At 48.6% G+C, this 17,701-nt stretch overlaps 1 protein-coding gene across 1 annotated transcript in view; it reads right to left on the reverse strand.

Moving 5' to 3' along the window:
- The window catches only part of RYR1 (ryanodine receptor 1), a 118,707-nt gene that overhangs the window by 12,725 nt on the left and 88,281 nt on the right, over positions 1 to 17,701 (reverse strand). The window contains exons 89-91 of the mRNA XM_040445607.1: positions 14,181 to 14,368; positions 1,743 to 2,373; positions 591 to 745 (exon numbers count right to left, since the gene is read on the reverse strand). Coding sequence (XP_040301541.1) covers positions 591 to 745; positions 1,743 to 2,373; positions 14,181 to 14,368 — 974 coding nt within the window. The remainder of the gene's footprint in view (positions 1 to 590; positions 746 to 1,742; positions 2,374 to 14,180; positions 14,369 to 17,701) is intronic.

Consider the following 17,701-nt stretch of genomic DNA (forward strand, 5'->3'; position numbering starts at 1 on the left):
GGGGGGGGGTGGTGGGGATCATCGTAGGACCTCAGTTACAGGGTTGGGGTGAGGATTCAATGAGTTCATAGATGCCGAAGGATTAGAACAGTGCCCGGTGCCTAATAAATGGCACATAGTGCTTCGTGTTCTTATACGGCTGCAGAGCACTGGAGGTCCGCGGCCGCGGGCATGGACTCTTGACCCGAAGGAGAAAGTGGGAATGGGAGGGGGTGAGCAGGCAGAAGTGGGTGTTTGGAGGAGTAACACTAAGAGAAAGAGTGTGCACGTGGGCAGCACGTGAGAGGCAGGAGGTGGGGGCAGGGGGGGAGGTGGGAGGAGCTCCCCACAGCGTGTGCAGGAGTGCGAAGGGCCCGCGGTGAGCCGGGGCTTCCTGCGGACGCAGGGATGCGGCAGACATCCTGGGGCAAGGATGGTGCAACCACCTTCGTGCCAGATCGGAGGTGGTGGGGAGTATGCAGTCGTGTCCCAAGGGACACAGGCGACTGTGCAAAATGTCCGAGCGTCCTGTGGAGTACGCGAGGGGGCACCAGGGGTTAAGGGAGGAATCGCGTGGCAGTACGGGAGGCTGTGGGGAAGCATGCCACCACCTGGGGCTCCAGTGTGCACGTGGACGTGGGCACACAGGTCAGCCACGCAAAGGCCCGGGGCCCAAACTGGAGGGTCGTGCCATTGTGGGAAGTATCAGTGCACGTGAGGCAGGCATGAGTGTGCAGGGGGGACCGGAGCGTCAGTGCAGTAAGGCCTGGAATGTGAGGACAGGGTTCAGTGTGGAACATGAGCCCAAGTGGGCTCCAGCCGGGTGTCAGACAGGAGGGGCCCAGTTTATGAGGAGGTGATGGGCGTGCAAGCCTCATGGGCTACAAGTAGGAGATGGGAAGGGGTGTGCAAGAGCATGTGGGAGGAACAGGCAGGTGAGGAGCAAACGGGAAGTGTGAGTGTAAGGGATGTGCAGTGTGTGTGAGCAGGAGGGCCACCAGGGCAACAGAGGCAGGGCTGGAGGCTGAGGGTGTGTGAGGACACGTGGGAATGGGGGAGAGAGAGAGAGAGAGAGAGAGAGAGAGAGAGAGCGAGAGAGAGAGAGCAGGGAATGGGAGCTACATGCAAACTAAGTGGGAGGTGGGCTGGAGGCCTGCCAGAGCCACACGAGTGTACTCTTGGGGCAAGTGAGTGTGGAAGCCACATTCAGACAGTTGTGGGCGGGCACATGAGAGGCTGAGATGGGGCACATCAGGCCAAGGAGTAAGCCTGGCCATCGGGGACACTCAGGGGCTCTTGTGGGTGAGCCGGAGGGTGGTCGGCGTGTGCATATGTGATCGTGGGCACGCCAGGGCCACAGAGAGGGCAGGCGGGGGTGAATATGTGAGGGGTGGGCAAGCATGTGGTGTGCCAGGACTTATCCTGGGGGCGAGCGTACAAGAGATGTGCACCCACATGTGGACTCCAAATAAATGGACATCGTGTGACAGGACCTCAGAGAGCACATGGGGTGACTGGTGAGGGGCAGACCAGCATGACAGGGCATCCCAGAGCCCCCAGGGTGAGTGTGCAAAAGAGTGGGCACGGGTAGGCCAGGGCCGAGAGAAGGCACACCGGGGGCTGGTGGCAAGGTGAGCAAAGGGTGTATAACCACGGATAACCATAGTGTTCCAGTATGCCACAGTGTGGGTGTGGTTGCAACAGAACTGTAAGGACAAGCTAGAACTCCTGGGGTGAGCGTGCAGGTGGCAGGCACGGCGTTCAAGCCCGCGAGGGCACAGCGACGCTGCTGCATGTAGGAGGGGTGTACGTCCGTGTGTGGGCTAAATCTACAAGAGGTGGGCAGGGGAGACCCGGGGACGTGCAAGGGCACAGCAGGGCCCGTGAAGTGTGCACAAAAGGCTGGGCATGGGCTTGCGTGAGCAGAGCAAGGGCCCTCAGGACCTGCACAGCGGATGTACAAAGCGGGTACACGTTTGTGGGGTCCCGGCGTGCGAGGAGCATGCGCCGAAGCCCGAGGAGGCAAGCATGCACGTGCGCAGGCCTGCCCACCTGAGGCATCTCCCACTGGGTGCGGTTGGTTTCCGAGATCTCGAAGTAGATACGCTCGATGCGGCGCGAGGCGCCCATGATCTCGATGCGGCCCAGGTAGGGCCGGAAGTACTCCAAGATGCTCTCCGCCAGCTCCAGGAAGTTGCGCAGGCGCGGGTCGTGGGGCACGTGCTCGGACAGGTTGGTCAGCAGCACCGCCACGTTGAAGCCGATGTCGCGGGCTGGCTCCTGGAAGCGGTTGGCGAACTCCTCACAGTCGATCATCTCGTTCTCATCCGCTTCGGAGCAGGAAAGCAGGAACTGGATTTCGGGGCCCGTGAACTGCTTCTGGCTGTCCATAGCCTGGGAGTGGGCAGGGGTGAGCCGGGGGGTAGGTCAGAGGGGTGGCCTGGGGAGCCACAGTGTGGACTTTTCGTAAAGACAGAAGATTCCAGAATCGCAACCTGCACCCAGGGCTGAAACCCGGCAGTTTGGTACAGACCGGGCTGAACCAGCCATTCAAATACCGAAATCCTGCATTTCCGCAAAGCTGAGCCCCCATCCACTCCTTTTTCAGAGATGGTAAGGTGTGAGTTGACGAAACTCAGCTCTTGTGTAGTAATTGGTAAAGAAACGGTGCCCCAGGCTCTCCATGTGGCATCCTGGTTTGCCCTGCTGGCCTGCTGTCTACCCTCCCCACTTGATGGCACCTGTGGGCTACACCGGAGGCTCTCTGGGACCCTGTGGCTGCAGCTAGGTCTGTCCACTTGGGGTCAGGGAGCAGGAAAAGAATGGAGCTGCAGCATTTCCCTCCCTGGTTTCCTCCCTGTGCTGGCCGTGTGCCTCCTTCAAAAGTGAGCAGCCCTTGTAGGTAACTACTCTCTCCTCCAGGCCAGCCCCTTGAGGCTAGGGCCCGGCTAATACACGCCACCCCCACCCCAAGCCTTCCCCAAGGCCCTTTTGTGCTGTCCCCACCCCTTTCCGGCAACTACAGGATGGACGGATGACACCGTGGAGGGCTCTGAATTTCAAATGGGAACAGTCATGTGCCCGTCACCCCAGAAGTAACAATTGGTCATGCTGACACGTTCTTCAAATTCTACATACTTAAGAGCTAAAACGTTGCAGGTATGATTGGAGCCTTCCGCGCAATTCTGTTCCATTCCCCTCCCCCCACCCCAGCCCCGCCTTCTCCCAAAGTAACCCCTATCCTGGAGTTGATGGATCCTTGCAAACATGTGTCAATACTTCTACTATCTATGTCCTGGCATTCTGTCACAAAAATCCATAGTATCCAAGGGGCGTCTGGGTGGCTCAGTGGGTTAAGCGCCAACTTCCGCTCAGGTCACGATCTCACGGTTAGTGGGTTGGAGCCCCGCATCGCGCTCTGTGCGGACAGCTCAGAGCCTGGAGCCTGCTTCGGATTCTGTCTCCCTCGCTCTCTGCCCCTCCCCCACTTGTGTTCTGTTTCTGTCTCTCAAAAATAAATAAAATGTTACCAAAAATAAAAAATAAAAAAATACATAGTATCCTGTGCACTTTTTTAATTTAAAAAATTGCTGTAATTATAATCCTGTAATTTGAAACTTGCTTTTTTCACTCAACTGTATATTTTCAGGATCTATGCATGTTGATACATGGATCAAACAAATACATTTTTACTGCTGTGTGGTATTTTTTTTAAATAAATGTAACACTATATATTCTCCTGATGGTGGACATTTAGGCTGTTTCCAGATTTTTACTTTACAGACCCCACTTTCACTGAACCTTCTTGTGCTTTGATCTCATGTCCTTTTTACAAGAGGTTCTCTGGGGCACTTTTTCAAATGTTTTGACTGCACCCACAGTAAGGATGCATTTTGCAGTGTGGCTCGAAAAAAAAAGGGGGTTCATGACACAGTTCTGACTTTCGCTATGCGACACTGCAGTGTTCTGTTTTATTTTTAAAGATGCTGGTCACGACTTAACTAAATGAATTTCATGCCCCACAGATGAATTGCAGCATGCAGTTTGAGAAATTCTGCTCTGGGGTATGAACAGAAGCGAAATTTTCTGGCTCTAAAAAGTGCTTTGTAGCCAAGAACTTTTGCAAAATGCTTTCTAAATGAGTAACACGCTTTGCAAATGATGAAGCGTTCTAGAAACCACAGAGCCTAGAGACATAATCACACAGGAACTCCTCACCACGTACCTTCGCCCCCCCCCCCACCTGCCTCCTCCCCTTATGATGCGGAGTGACACTGTCTCTCTCAAAACGCCCCCCCCCGGGGGGGGGGGGTGTCTGGAATTTCATCCCCTCCATTCAGTCTTGGACTCTGCTCCTGTGATCTGTGGCTCTCTTTGTCCTCACCCATTTGAACGCTCCCCTTCTTTCAAAATACCTCTTTTCTCTGATTGTTATCAGTTTCCTATGCCGGAGTCCCCCTTTCTTCCAGACTCCTAAAGGTTGGGGGGCACCAGGCCTGGAATCTGCACCCCTTTCGTGAGATTACACTCCCCACGGAGATATTATTGAGGCCCAGGGCTCTAAACACTATCCCACACCAATAACTGCCCAGTTTCCGTCTCAGCCCTAACTTCTCCCCAGAATCCAGACACTTACAGCTGAAGCCCTACCTGACATCTTTTCGTGGATCTCTACCCTAACCTGGAAATGGCCCAAACTGAACTCTTGATTTCAAAACCTCTCCTCCCACTGTCTTAGCCATTTCAGGAATAGCATCGCTACCCACCCAGCTGCTTAAGCTAAAAATCTTTGAGTCACCCTTCATTCCTCCTTTTTATCTCACCACCCACACCTGGTTCATCAGCAAATCTGTCAGCTCTGCTTTCACAGATCTAGAGCCCACACACACTTGCCCCCTCCCTGTCCCCGCACTGGTTCTGTGCCCCGTTGTCCCCCACTGGCCTCTCACAGCAACCTCTTCCCTGACCTCCCCGTTCCCCGTCAAGCCACTGTCTGTCCCCACACACAGCCAGGGGAAGCGGATAAACATCTAAGGACACGCTCCTCCCGGCTCAAAGCTGTCCCTTGACTCCATCTCATTCACGTTAAAAGTCTGAGTCTCCCCTGCAGCCAACCAGGCCTTGCGTGGCTTGCTGCCTCCCACCCCTTCCCTGTTCCCCAGCAACAGCCCTCTCCGGTCACGCTGGCCTCCTTGCCACCCCTCTGGTTCCCACCATGCAGCATTTACACTCCCTGTCCCTTTATCTAGATGTCACAACCTCCCCCACCTCCACGTGGTACATTTCAGCTCTCAGCTTCAATGCTTTTTTTCTGGAAAGGCCTCCCCCGATCACCCCGTTTACAGGGTTTACTCCACCCATGCTCTCCCACATGCCACCCCACTCATTTCCTTCAGGCTTCAGATTATAACCCGGAATTATTTTGTTTATTTAGTTATTTTCATCTGCCCCTTCCCACTGGGCCATCTGCTCTGAGGGTGGCATCTCTGTCTGTTTTGTTTGTTGTTACACAGAGTAGATGCTCAGTACATATTTGTCAAGTGACCTTAGCATCCTGGAAACAGAGAAGAGTTTTTACCTTTTATAATTTTTGAAAATGCCAAAGTCCTTTTAAAAATCCTGAACTTGCTTATTATTATTTTTAATGTTTATTCACTTTTGAGAGAGAGAGAGAGAGAGAGAGAGACAGAACATGAGCAGGGGAGGGGCAGAGAGAGAGGGAGACACAGAATCCAAAGCAGGCTCCAGGCTCTGAGCTGTCAGCACAGAACCTGACGTGGGGCTTGAACTCATGAACAGCGAGATCATGACCTGAGCTGGAGTCGGACACTTAACTGACTGAGCCACCTGGGCGCCCCTATTATTATTATTTTCTTTAATTTTTTAAATATTTATTTATTTTTGAGAGAGAGGGATGGAGCGTGAGCAGGGAAGGGGCAGAGAGAGAGAAAGACACAGAGTCGGAAAACAGGCTCCAGGCTCCGAGCTGTCAGCACAGAGCCCAATGCGGGGCTTGAACTCATAGATCGTGAGATCATGACCCGAGCTGAAGTCAGACGCTTAACCAACTGAACCACCTAGGCGCTCCACCCCTATTATTTTTTAAATGTCAATTTATTTATCGTGAGAGAGACTGAGAGAGCACAACCAGGAAGGGGGGGGGGCAGGAAATTCCAAGCAGGTTCTGTGCGAGGTCAGGACAGAGCCCCATGTGGGGCTCGAACTCAGGAAACTGTGAGATCACGACTTGAAAAGTCAAGGGCTGGACACTCAACCGACTGAGCCACCTAGGTGCCCCTAAACCACAAAGAAACTGAAAAACATGTGAAATACAGAGGTTTGTAAAGTATTTGGGAATCACATGATGCTTTGTGTGTAGGAAACATATTTCCTAAAATCTAAATGGTCAAACTCTTAGAGATGAGAATATTGTCATTTTGCAATCTCGCAAGCACTAATGTGTCTGCGTGTCGAACATCAGGAGCTGCTGACCTCACCGAAGGAGAGATACCAGGAGAGGACGTGCCTCCTGAGAAGCGTATGGTGCCCCGCAGAGGATGCGCTGGCAAAGCAAACAAATACACCCAAACGTGAGTGTGATGGACTTCTTGACCCAAGTCTCAGTTTACAGGAAACACAGGGGAAGGAGGAACATGTTACATGACACTACAAGGTTGCTTCAGCCAGATCAAAACTGTGGGAAACTCTACAAATGGGACAGGCACTTTGTAATGATAGCCAAGGGCGCGTGCATCTGCTGAGCCCTTGGATCACGGCCGGTGTAAACTGAGATGTGCCGAAAGCATAAAATACATACTAGACCTCAAAGACTCAGCATGAGAAAAGAGTATAAAATACTGGATAACTTTTTCTATTGACTACATGTTGAAATAATGTTTTGGATATACTAGTTTAAATAAAATACATTGTGGGGGCGTCTGGGTGGCTTCAGCTCAGGTCATGGTCTCGCGGTTTGTGGGTTCGAGCCCCATGTCAGGTTCCGTGCTGACGGCTCAGAGCCTGGCGCCTGCTTTGGATTCTGTGTCCCCCTTCCTCTCTCTCTGCTCCTCCCCCACTCACACTCTGTCTCTCTCTCTCTCTCTCTCTCTCTCTCTCAAAAATAATAAACATTAAAATTAAAAAATATATATATTGTTGAAAATGACCTTATGAGTGTCTTTTTACTTTTTTAAAGCATGGGTACTCGAAAAATTTTAAATATGCATGCTGCTCACATTGCGTTTCTATCAGTGGGTGCTCCTCTAAAGGACCAAGAACCTGGGTCTCCAGCAGATCAACTACAAGGCAAAGGAAAAGTGCTGGGGAGCAGTAGATAAAAGGGGGTTTAAAGAAAGATCAGCCAGGATGGGCGGGCCTCGTTTGGATCTTGGTTCAGAAAATTTTTTAAATTGTATGTGATATTGATGAGATTGGGAAATGTGAACATGGACTAGATATCTGATCATTTAAAAAAGAGTTGTGGATATTTTTTCGTTCTGTTTTCATTGTTTCCTTTTTGGTTCGGAGTTATAATGACATTGTGGTTTGTTATTGTAAAAGGAAAAGGAATTTCCCTTATGAGAGAATAGTGTTTTAAGCCCACATATTGTACAATTACATTTATATGAAGTGTCCTGAAGAGGCAAATCCATAGAGACAGGAAGTAGATTAGCAGTGGCCAGGCCCCTGGGTGGGGGAAATGGGAAGTGACCTAAAGGGTACAGGGTTTCTTGTTTGGGGTGACTAAAATGTTCTAAACTTAGATCGTAGCTATGGTTTGCACAATTCTGTGAGTATGCTAAAAAAAAAAAAAAAAGCCCATTGATTTGTACATTTTCAATGGATGAACTTAGGAGACACATACAAAAATATTTTCAGACTAAAAAAAAAAAAAAAGAAGGAAAGGAAAACCTCAAAACAGTCCTGACAAAGAATAAATGAATAGCCTGAAATGTGTCTTCAGTCCCCAGAGGGGGCTTTCTAAACTGTAGGAGATGCTTTGGAATCTGCAAAGTACTTATCAACGAAGACACGCTTTGCCAACCGTGCTCCATCCACCACAAAGAACTTGGGAAACCAGAAAACGATGCTATATTTTAGACGACGGTGGCAGGCTTTGGAAAGGTGGGATGAGAACAGGATTGGGGGTGGGGGGCCAAAGGTGACCTCAACCATAGTGGTATGTGCTTGTATTATCTATTTCATGAAAAATTAATAAAATATTTCAAATGATTTTCTACACGAAAAGCAAAAGTGTTCTGCACGGCCAAAACAATGATAATAACACCATGAGCAAAGGCCAAAGACAAATGACGAGCTGGGAGAAACAGGTGCAACTCCGACTGCTCACAAAGTTATAATCAGCCTGATAAGAGTTCTTAGAAATCAAGAAGAAAAACACCAACCTCCCAATAGAAAAATAAGCCAAGGACATGGTCCGTTCACCGAACAAGTGACACAAAAGAAATAACATAAAAAGATGCTTAATTGCACCCATAACTGGAGGAATGTGAATTAAGACTGCACAGCAATATTGTTTTTCACCTATCAGATTGGCAAAAATCCAGATATTTGACGATGCGGTCTGGTGGCGAGCCTGTGGGGCAACAGGCACGCTCACATGCTGCTATTGAGAGGGAAAAATGGAGGGCAAAAGTTCTCCAAATGACAAATGCATTTACTCTTTAACCCAGAAATCTTTGGAATATTCTTAGATACAACTGCACATAAAAAAATGATGTATGTACAAGGGCAATTGTAGCCAGCATTGCTAGTGGTCCAAATGGAGCCTTCCTCGGCGCACTTACTCCCATCTGCTGGTTATCTGCAGTACAAATTTACAATATCTGGGCTATAAACTGTACCTCTGTACAGTGTACAACTCGCACAACTATCCACGGCAGCCCTGACTACAGCATGAGTTGTAAAAGCAAAAGACTAGGAACAAAGCAAGTGTCTGTCAACAAAGAATAATCAAATAAACTAGAATATATACCTAAAGTGGAATACTTAGCACCTGTGAAAAGAGAATGAGGTCACTCTCTGATCTCCAGAATATATTAAGTGATATGGACCAATGCATGTAGTTCACTGACTGTTATGCAAGAAAGGAGGAGAGTAACAAAATTGGAAAAGAACAACGCAAGGATGCAAAGGAAACTAATGCTACTCACGGCAGTGGGGAGGTGGGGGGAAGTGGCCTGAGAAAGCAGTGGGAGTGAGACGTCCCACTCCATACCTTGTTCCATTTTGCTTTTTAAGTCATGTGAACGTATTATTTATTCCAAAAAAAAAAAAAAAACCAACGCACGTTTAAAGTTACGGATTATAACTCTGTGAAACCGAGAGGATACTGAGCGGTAAGATGTGTACATCACATCAAATCTTGTTAACGTGGGAACCTCTGAACAGTCAAGAGGGATCTTTACCCGGTTCATCTTTTAAATTCACCTTATAACTCAACGTTTGTACCCATTTACCAACCTCTCCGTTTCCTCCGCTCCCAAGCCCTTCACACCACTCCCTTTTCAAGCCTCTGCTTCTGTGAATTCAATTCTTTTAAAAGATTCCACGCGTGAGTGATACCACGCACTTAGCATCACGCCCTCACAGTTCATCCGTGTTGTTGCAAATGATAGGCTTTCCTTCTTTGTAAAGGCAGAATAATACATAATAGCCACTGTATCAGTCACGTGCACAGGAAATTTCCATACCTTGGCTATTGTGAACGATGCTGTAACAAATATGGGAGCACAGAAAGCTCTTCGAGATAATGGTTTTATTGCCTTGGGATATACACCCAGTGGCGCTGCCGGATCCTATGGTGGTTCTATTTTTATTTCCTCAGGATCCTCCACACTGTCTTCCTCAGTGACTGCACCAATTTACATCCTCACCAATGGTGCACGAGGGTTCCTTTTTCTCTGTATCTTTGTCCACACTTGCTCTCTCCTGTCTTTTTGGGACTGGTTCCTCTCACAGGTGTAGCTCACTGTATGTGTGATTTGCACTTCCCTGACGATGAGTGACATCGAGCACTTTTTCACGTACCTGTTGGCCATTTGCATGTCTTCTTTTTTTTGTAAGTTTTATTTTTAGTTATTTTTAAATTAAAAAATTTATTTTAGAGAGTGAGAGTGGGAGAGAGGGGCAGAGAGAGAGAGAGAGAGAATCTGAAGCAGGCTCTACACGCTCAGTGCAGAGCCCAATGTAGGGCTTGATCCCACGACCCCGGGATCGTGACCTGAGCCAAAATCAAGAGTCAGAGGCTCAAACGACTGAGCCACCCAGGTGCCCCTGTATGTCTTCTGAAAAATGTCTCTTCAGGTCTTTTGCCCATTTTAAAATTAGGTTAAAATTGGTGACTTCAGCTCAGGTCGGGATCTCATGGTTCATGAGCTCGAGCCCCTCCCTTGGGCTCACTGCTGTCAGTACAGATCCCACCTCAGATCCTCTGCCCCCTCCCTCCCCCTCCACCGCTCATGCTCGCTCTTTCTCAAAACGAAAAATAAATACATTAAAATCAGTTTCTTGGGGCGCCTGGGTGGCACAGTCGGTTAAGCGTCCGACTTCAGCCAGGTCACGATCTCGCGGTCTGTGAGTTCGAGCCCCGCGTTGGGCTCTGGGCTGATGGCTCAGAGCCTGGAGCCTGTTTCCGATTCTGTGTCTCCCTCTCTCTCTGCCCCTCCCCCGTTCATGCTCTGTCTCTCTCTGTCCCCAAAATAAATAAAAACGTTGAAAAAAAAAGAAAAATAAATTTGAAAAAATCAGTTTCTTTGTTTTGTTCTGTTTGCTATTGAGTTGTGTAAGTTCCTTGCCTGTTCTGGATATTAACCCCTCATCATATATGTGTTTACAAATATTTTCTCTCTTTCCATAAATTGCTCTTTCATTTTGTTGATGGTTTCCTTTTCTGAGAAGAATCATTACACGATTACGAATGATGTGTATTTGGCTCCTGCATGTGCTTCTTGGTTCTCTCAATGCCTGGGACTCTCTCCCTGGACCTGCGTCCTGAGAGTAGGGCTGGGACTTGCAGCCACGAGCTGGAACCCAGGTCACGTTCACTATTTGTTGGACTAGCTTAAGGGATGAATCTGTGCTCTGGAGACAGACTGCCCGAGTCCTAACCCCACTTTTTGTCCGTCGTGAGCTGTGTGACCCTGAGAGCACTCACTTCAGCTCCCTGTGCCTCAGTTTCCACTTCTGTAAATGAGGATAAAACAAGACCAAACTAAACAGTCCTTATCACTTAGGGTCGCTGTAAGGACCGCATGAACTAACTCACTGGTGCACATGACCCGGCCTAGAGTGAGAACGTGATAACTATCGGCTCCTCTTCTGGAAGGTGGAGGGCTCAAGAATAGCAACGATTAAGAGGCCGCAAGAGGTTGGCAGGGAGGGCGGGGGGCCCACGAGTGTGCGGAACAGATGCCCGAGGAAGCGGGCATCGCCGAGGGAAGGAAATGGCCAACCATGGCAGATGCCCGAAGATGACAGGGGGTGAAGAGGTCACTGGCCATCTCGGTCAGGGTAGTTTCCGCAGAGTGACGGGGACCGCAGCTGGCAAGCCCTGAGTTGGGGAAGGGGTGGGAGGTGACGAAGGAGGGAGCGAAGGTAGACGGCTCTTGGAAGGCCTGGCTGAGGAGGAGGAGAGACACGGGAGGCTCTCCGAGGGCACTGGGGGACGGGGACACTTTATTTGTAACTTGGGAGACCCTGGACTTCTTTAAATGCTTGTTGCATGGGCAGCAACTGTTGCAACCTCTGGATTAAAATAAGAAGCAGGAGTCTACACTGATATAAAAAATAAAGGGGCGCCTGGGTGGCTCAGTCGGTTGAGTGTCCGACTTCAGCTCAGGTCATGATCTCACACTCCGTGAGTTCAAGCCCCGCGTCGGGCTCTGGGCTGACAGCTCAGAGCCTGGAGCCCGCTTCAGATTCTGTGTTTCCCCCTCTCTCTGCCCCTCCCCTGCTCCTGCTCAGTCTCTCTCTGTCTCAAAAATAAATAAAAACATTTTAAAAACATTAAAATAAATAAATAAATAAATAAATAAATAAATGGGGGTGTCTGGGTGACTCAGTCGGTTAAACGTCCGACTCTTGGTTGCAGCTCGGGTCATGATCTCATGATTTGTAAGATCGAGCCCCTCATCAGGCTCCATGCTGACAATGCGGAACTTGCTTGAGATTCTTTCTCTCCCTCTCTCTCTGCCCCTCCCCTGCTCTCTCTCTCTCTTTCAAAATAAATACACTTAAAAAAACAAATAAATGAACAAGGACAGAAAAATGGTACCTAATAAAGGTAAAGGGTGCGGTGAAATTAGAAAACAGGGCGCCTGGGTGGCTCAGTCAGTTAAGTGTCCGACTTCAGCTCAGGTCACGATCTCGTGGCTCCTGGGTTCGAGCCCTGCATCAGGTTCTGTGCCGATAGCTCAGATCCTGGAGCCTGCTTCGGATTCTGTGTCTCCCTCTCTCTCTGCCCCTTCCCTGCTCTCTGTCTCTCTCTCAAAAATAAATAAACATTAAAAAAAAAAAAAGAAAGAAAGAAAAAGAAACCCAGCATCCATCAGCTTGAGGCAGAATCACCAATGGATGCTGACCCAGGAGGGTGAGCAGGATATTTGCATTGTCCCGAGGCGCATCCTCAGCAGATACTAAAGGGAAGGACGGTACATTTGCAGGTGAACACCACCTGGACCAAGCGAGCCAAGCTACAGCCAACAGCGATAGGAAGAACCAACGTCACACGCCTCCCGATATGATGCACGGAGGACACATGACTTCTATGATATTCCTGCCAAAGATGTATAACCTGAGTTGAGTCACGGGGAAAACCCAGACAAACCCACATTATAAAGCATTCTCTAAAACACTGGTCTCTGTTCTTCAAAAATCTCAAGGTCATGAAAGACAGAGACACATCAAGGAAGGGTTCTGGATTGAAGGAGGTTAAAGAGACAGGATGTCTAAATGCAGTCCCGGATCGGGTCCTTTGCAGGGAGAATAATTTCTTCACCGAGTGAAAACTGAACTAAGGTGTGTAGACAGCAGCATCATATCGATGCTAATTTCCTTGTTTTAATGTTTACTTATCTATTTTGAGAGAGAGAGAGAGAGCGGGGAAGGGCAAAGAGAGAGAGAGAGAGAGAGAGAGAGAGAGAGAGAGAGAGAGAGAGAATCCCAAGCAGGCTCCTCCCTGTCAGCGCAGAGCCCCATGCAGGGCCCAAACTCACAAACTGTGAGATCATGACCTGAGCCCAAATCAAGAGTCGGATACTTAACCAAATGAGCCACCCAGGTGCCCCTCGATGCTAATTTCTTGATTTGCCTAATTGTTCTGTGGTTGTGTAAGAGAATGCACTTGCTCTCAGGAGATACACACTCAAGTATTCAGGAGAAAAGGGGAATCATGAGAGAGCAAATGTGGTAACAGGTGAGCCAAGTTTGGGTAATCTGGATGAAAAGGCAATCAGAAATTCTAGGTAGTGTTCCTGCAGCTTTTCTATAGGCCAGAAGTTACTTCAGAAGAAAAAAAACTTAACACGATGGTGAGGGAAGAGATCGGGCAGGAGTAACGGTAGGTAACACGTCTTCGGGGCTCCCGTGTTCCAGGCACTGTCCACACACCGTCCGCCTCACAGCAGTCCTGTGAGATGTGTTGTTATCCTAGTCCCATTTCACAGAGGAGGAAACCGAGGCTCACGGCAGACGAGTAACTTACCTGGGGTTCCGTAGGGAGAGAAGGCAGCGCTGGGTTGGGAGGACTGACAGGGCAGGTGAGTGGGCTCCTGGATGAAGCTGGTTCCTGCACTTCCCTCCTAAGAGCCTCATTATCTGACCTGTAATGGTCATTGGTGACCGCCCTCCCCCATTAGACTACAAGCCCCGTGAAGGCAGGGCTGTGTCTGTCTCGGCCCCGGAAGAGGGCCCGGCATGCAGGAGAAATGCAGCAAGCGTTTCTCAACTGAATAACTGTTACCTATAATGATTACGATATGATGACTGTTAATGATAACAGAAATAAAGGTTCTCATTTGTGTTAATGCATTTCATCTTCAAAACAACCCGAAAGACGGTGTTATCCCCGCTGACAGCTAAAGAAACTGAGGCTCACAGAGAAGTCTCTTGCCCGAGGCAGGCAGCCAGGCGGGGCATGGCTGCCACTTGGTGCCCCCACCCACCTGCCTTCCAGCACCCACCTTCTGGAAGTCCTTCTTGGAGATGAGGCCACGGGGATCGGTGACGTAGTCCTGGAAGGCCTCAGAGCCCACGATGTCCTTGAGTTTCAGGAACATGTCGAAGAACTTGAGGATCATCTCCACGTTGGATGAGGATTCCACAAGCATGTCCACCATCTGCCGGGCAATCATGCCATTCACCACGTTCCCTGTGGGCAGGCCCTGGTCAGTGTGGCTGGTGGGACCTCCTCTCTGGAGCCCCCCCTGGGCTGCGCTCCTTCTCCAGCTCAGGAGCCACCAGGATCCCCTGTGCTGGTGGAAGCTTCCCTGGCCAGCTCCCAAGCCTCGCCTCAGAGGGCACAGCTCATTTCCTGATCTGCATCAGCATCATGTGTGAACCTGGCTGGTCCCCTCCCTGATAGGTGGGGGAGTCGTCAATAAAACAAACCGTGGCATAAGCTAACAGCAGGTCCCAGATGCCACGCCAAGCGCAGGGGAAGTGTGTTACTATCCGTGTTTCCAGATGAGGAAATAGACCCAGAGAAAGTCACACGCCCAGGGTTACATCGCCAACGAGGGGGTGAGGAGGACTTGAACCCAGAGCTGCATGACCTCAGGGCTCACACGCCTAAGCCTTCCACTTGTCCTCTGAGGTCAAGCAGGTCTGTAGATGAGCAAGGTAGGCCAAAGTTAAGAGGGCAGGGAGAAGTGGAGACTCTGGTAAACGGATCCCACCCCTGTCTAAAGCAAACTGGCTTCAGCTTCTTTTTGTACTTTTCCATTTAATTTATTTATTTAGATTTAAAAATTTTTATTTTTAAGTAATCTCTACACCCGGCCTGGGGCTCGAACTCACAACACAGAGGTCAGAGTTGCATGCTCCATGGATGGAGCCAGCCAGGCGCCCCTGTACCTTTCAATTTTAACATGGCTTCCAATTACATGAAAGTTGCAACAGTGCAGGGGGACCCTCCTATTCCAGATTCACTGACTGTTACATTTTGCCACATTTGCTTCCTAATTCCTGTCTGGCTCTCTCCCTTCTCTTCCCCTTCCCCTCCTCCCCCTCTATTTTTCCCCTGGGGCCATTCCAGAGTAAGCTGCAGACATGGTGTTTTTATCCTGAACATGTCAGTGTATATGCCTTAAAAGACAAGAACATTCTCTAATATAATCATAGCGCAGTCATCAAAATTAGATTTGACATTGATACACTTTACTTATTTAAGCCGGTGCAGCTGATTTTTTGCCATGCGAGAATGTGGACGGGGTGGGTGGGGGGAAGGGTCACCAAATCTTTCCAATTTTCATGAAAAGCTGGGAATCTGATGTTTAAAGGGAACCCTCTGATTTTTATTTATTTTTAAACATTTATTTGTTTATTTATTTAATCTCTACACCCAACATGGGGCTTGAACTCATGACTCCAAGATCAAGAGTCGCATGCTCTTTCCACTGAGCCAGCCAGGCACTCCTTCCCTGCTTTTTTTTTTTTTTTTTTTTTTTTTTTTTTAAGGAACCTTCTGATTTTTAAAAATGCTTATTTGGGATTGCAAGCTAGTGCAGCCACTCTGGAAAACAGTATGGAGGTTCCTCAAAAACACTAAAAATAGAACTACCCCACGACCCAGCAATTGCACTACTAGGCATTTATCCACGGGATACAGGTGTGCTGTTTCGAAGGGACACGTGCACCCCCATGTTTATAGCAGCACTACCGACAGTAGCCAAAGTATGGAAAGAGCCCAAATTTCCATTAATGGATGAGTGGATAAAGATGTGGTATGTACATACAATGGAATAATACTCAGCAATCAAAATGAATGAAATCTTGCCATTTGCAACGACGTGGATGGAACTGGAGGGTACTATTCTAAGTGAAATTAGTCAGAGAAAGACAAAAATCATATGACTTCACTCACATGAGGACTTTAAGAGACAGAACAGAGGAACATAAGGGAAGGGAAACAAAAATAATATAAAAACAGGGAGGGGGACAAAACAGAAGAGACTCATAAATATGGAGGACAAACAGAGGGTTACTGGAGGGGTTGTGGGAGGGGGGATGGGCTAAATGGGTAAGGGGCACTAAGGAATCTACTCCTGAAATCATTGCTGCACTATATGCTAACTAATTTGGATGTAAATTTTAAAAAATAAAAAATAAAATTAAAAAATGCTTATTTACGTTTGACTTCAGCTCAGGTCATGAGCTCAGGTTTGTGAGTTCAAGCCCCACATCGGGCTCTGTGCTGACAGCTCGGAGCCTGGAGCCTGCTTTGGATTCTGTGTCTCCCTCTCTCTCCCCCTCCCCCGCTCATGCTCTGTCTCTCTCTGTCTCAAAAATAAATAAACATTAAAAAAATTTTTAGGGGCGCCTGGGTGGCTCAGTCGGTTGAGCGTCCGACTTCAGCCCAGGTCACGATCTCACGGTTCGTGAGTTCGAGCCCCGCGTCAGGCTCTGGGCTGATGGCTCAGAGCCTGGAGCCTGCTTCTGATTCTGTGGCTCCCTCTCTCTCTGCCCCTCCCCCATTCATGCTCTGTTTCTCTCTGTCTCAAAAATAAATAAACATTAAAAAAAATTTTTTTTTAAATGCTTATTTATATTTGACAGAGAGAGAGAAAGAGACAGAGAGAGAGAAAGAGAGCAAGCAGGGGAGGGGAGCAGAGAGAGCTGGAAACAGAATCGGAAGCGGGTTCCAGGCTCTGAGTTGTCAGCACAGGGTTCAGTGCGGGGCTCGAACCCACAAGCTGTGAGATCATGACCTGAGCCGAAGTCAGATGCTTAATTGACTGAGCCACCCAGGCACCCCAGGAACCTTCTAATTTTTAAAAGCTAATGACTACACATCAAAAACACTGAAAGATTGTAGGAGGATTATCCATTGCAACATTTTTTTGTAATAGCAAAACATTTTTTTAATTTGAATGTCCGTTGACTGGGGTGTGGCTAAATGAATCACCGTTCACTCACACAATGGAGTATTATGCAACCATGGAAAGGAATGAGGACACTGAATCTCTGTAGAAAAGTCTTTGTCTACTAGTCAAAATGTCTTATTCATTAGCAGTAAATAATGGTTGTTTTAAGTCACTAAGTTTTGAGGACATTCCTGAGGCAGCAAAAGCCAAGTGACACATTTAACAAATGAACATAGAGAACTATTAGGTACATACATTTTTTTTAAATGTTTATTTATTTTTGAGACAGAGAGAGACAGAGCATGAACAGGGGAGGTGCAGAGAGAGAGAGGGAGACACAGAATCGGAAGCAGGCTCCAGGCTCCGAGCCGTCAGCACAGAACCCGAAGCGGGGCTCGAACTCACAGACCGTGAGATCATGACCTGAGCCGAAGTCGGACGCTCAACCGACTGAGCCACCCAGGCGCCCCAGGTACATACATTTTTTTTTTTTAATTTTTTTTTCAACATTTATTTTTATTTTTGGGACAGAGAGAGACAGAGCATGAACGGGGGAGGGGCAGAGAGAGAGGGAGACACAGAATCGGAAACAGGCTCCAGGCTCTGAGCCATCAGCCCAT

The sequence above is a fragment of the Herpailurus yagouaroundi genome, unplaced genomic scaffold (assembly GCF_014898765.1).
Source record: "Herpailurus yagouaroundi ecotype Mexico unplaced genomic scaffold, PumYag 194, whole genome shotgun sequence".
In the NCBI taxonomy this organism is placed as follows: Eukaryota; Metazoa; Chordata; class Mammalia; order Carnivora; family Felidae; genus Herpailurus; species Herpailurus yagouaroundi.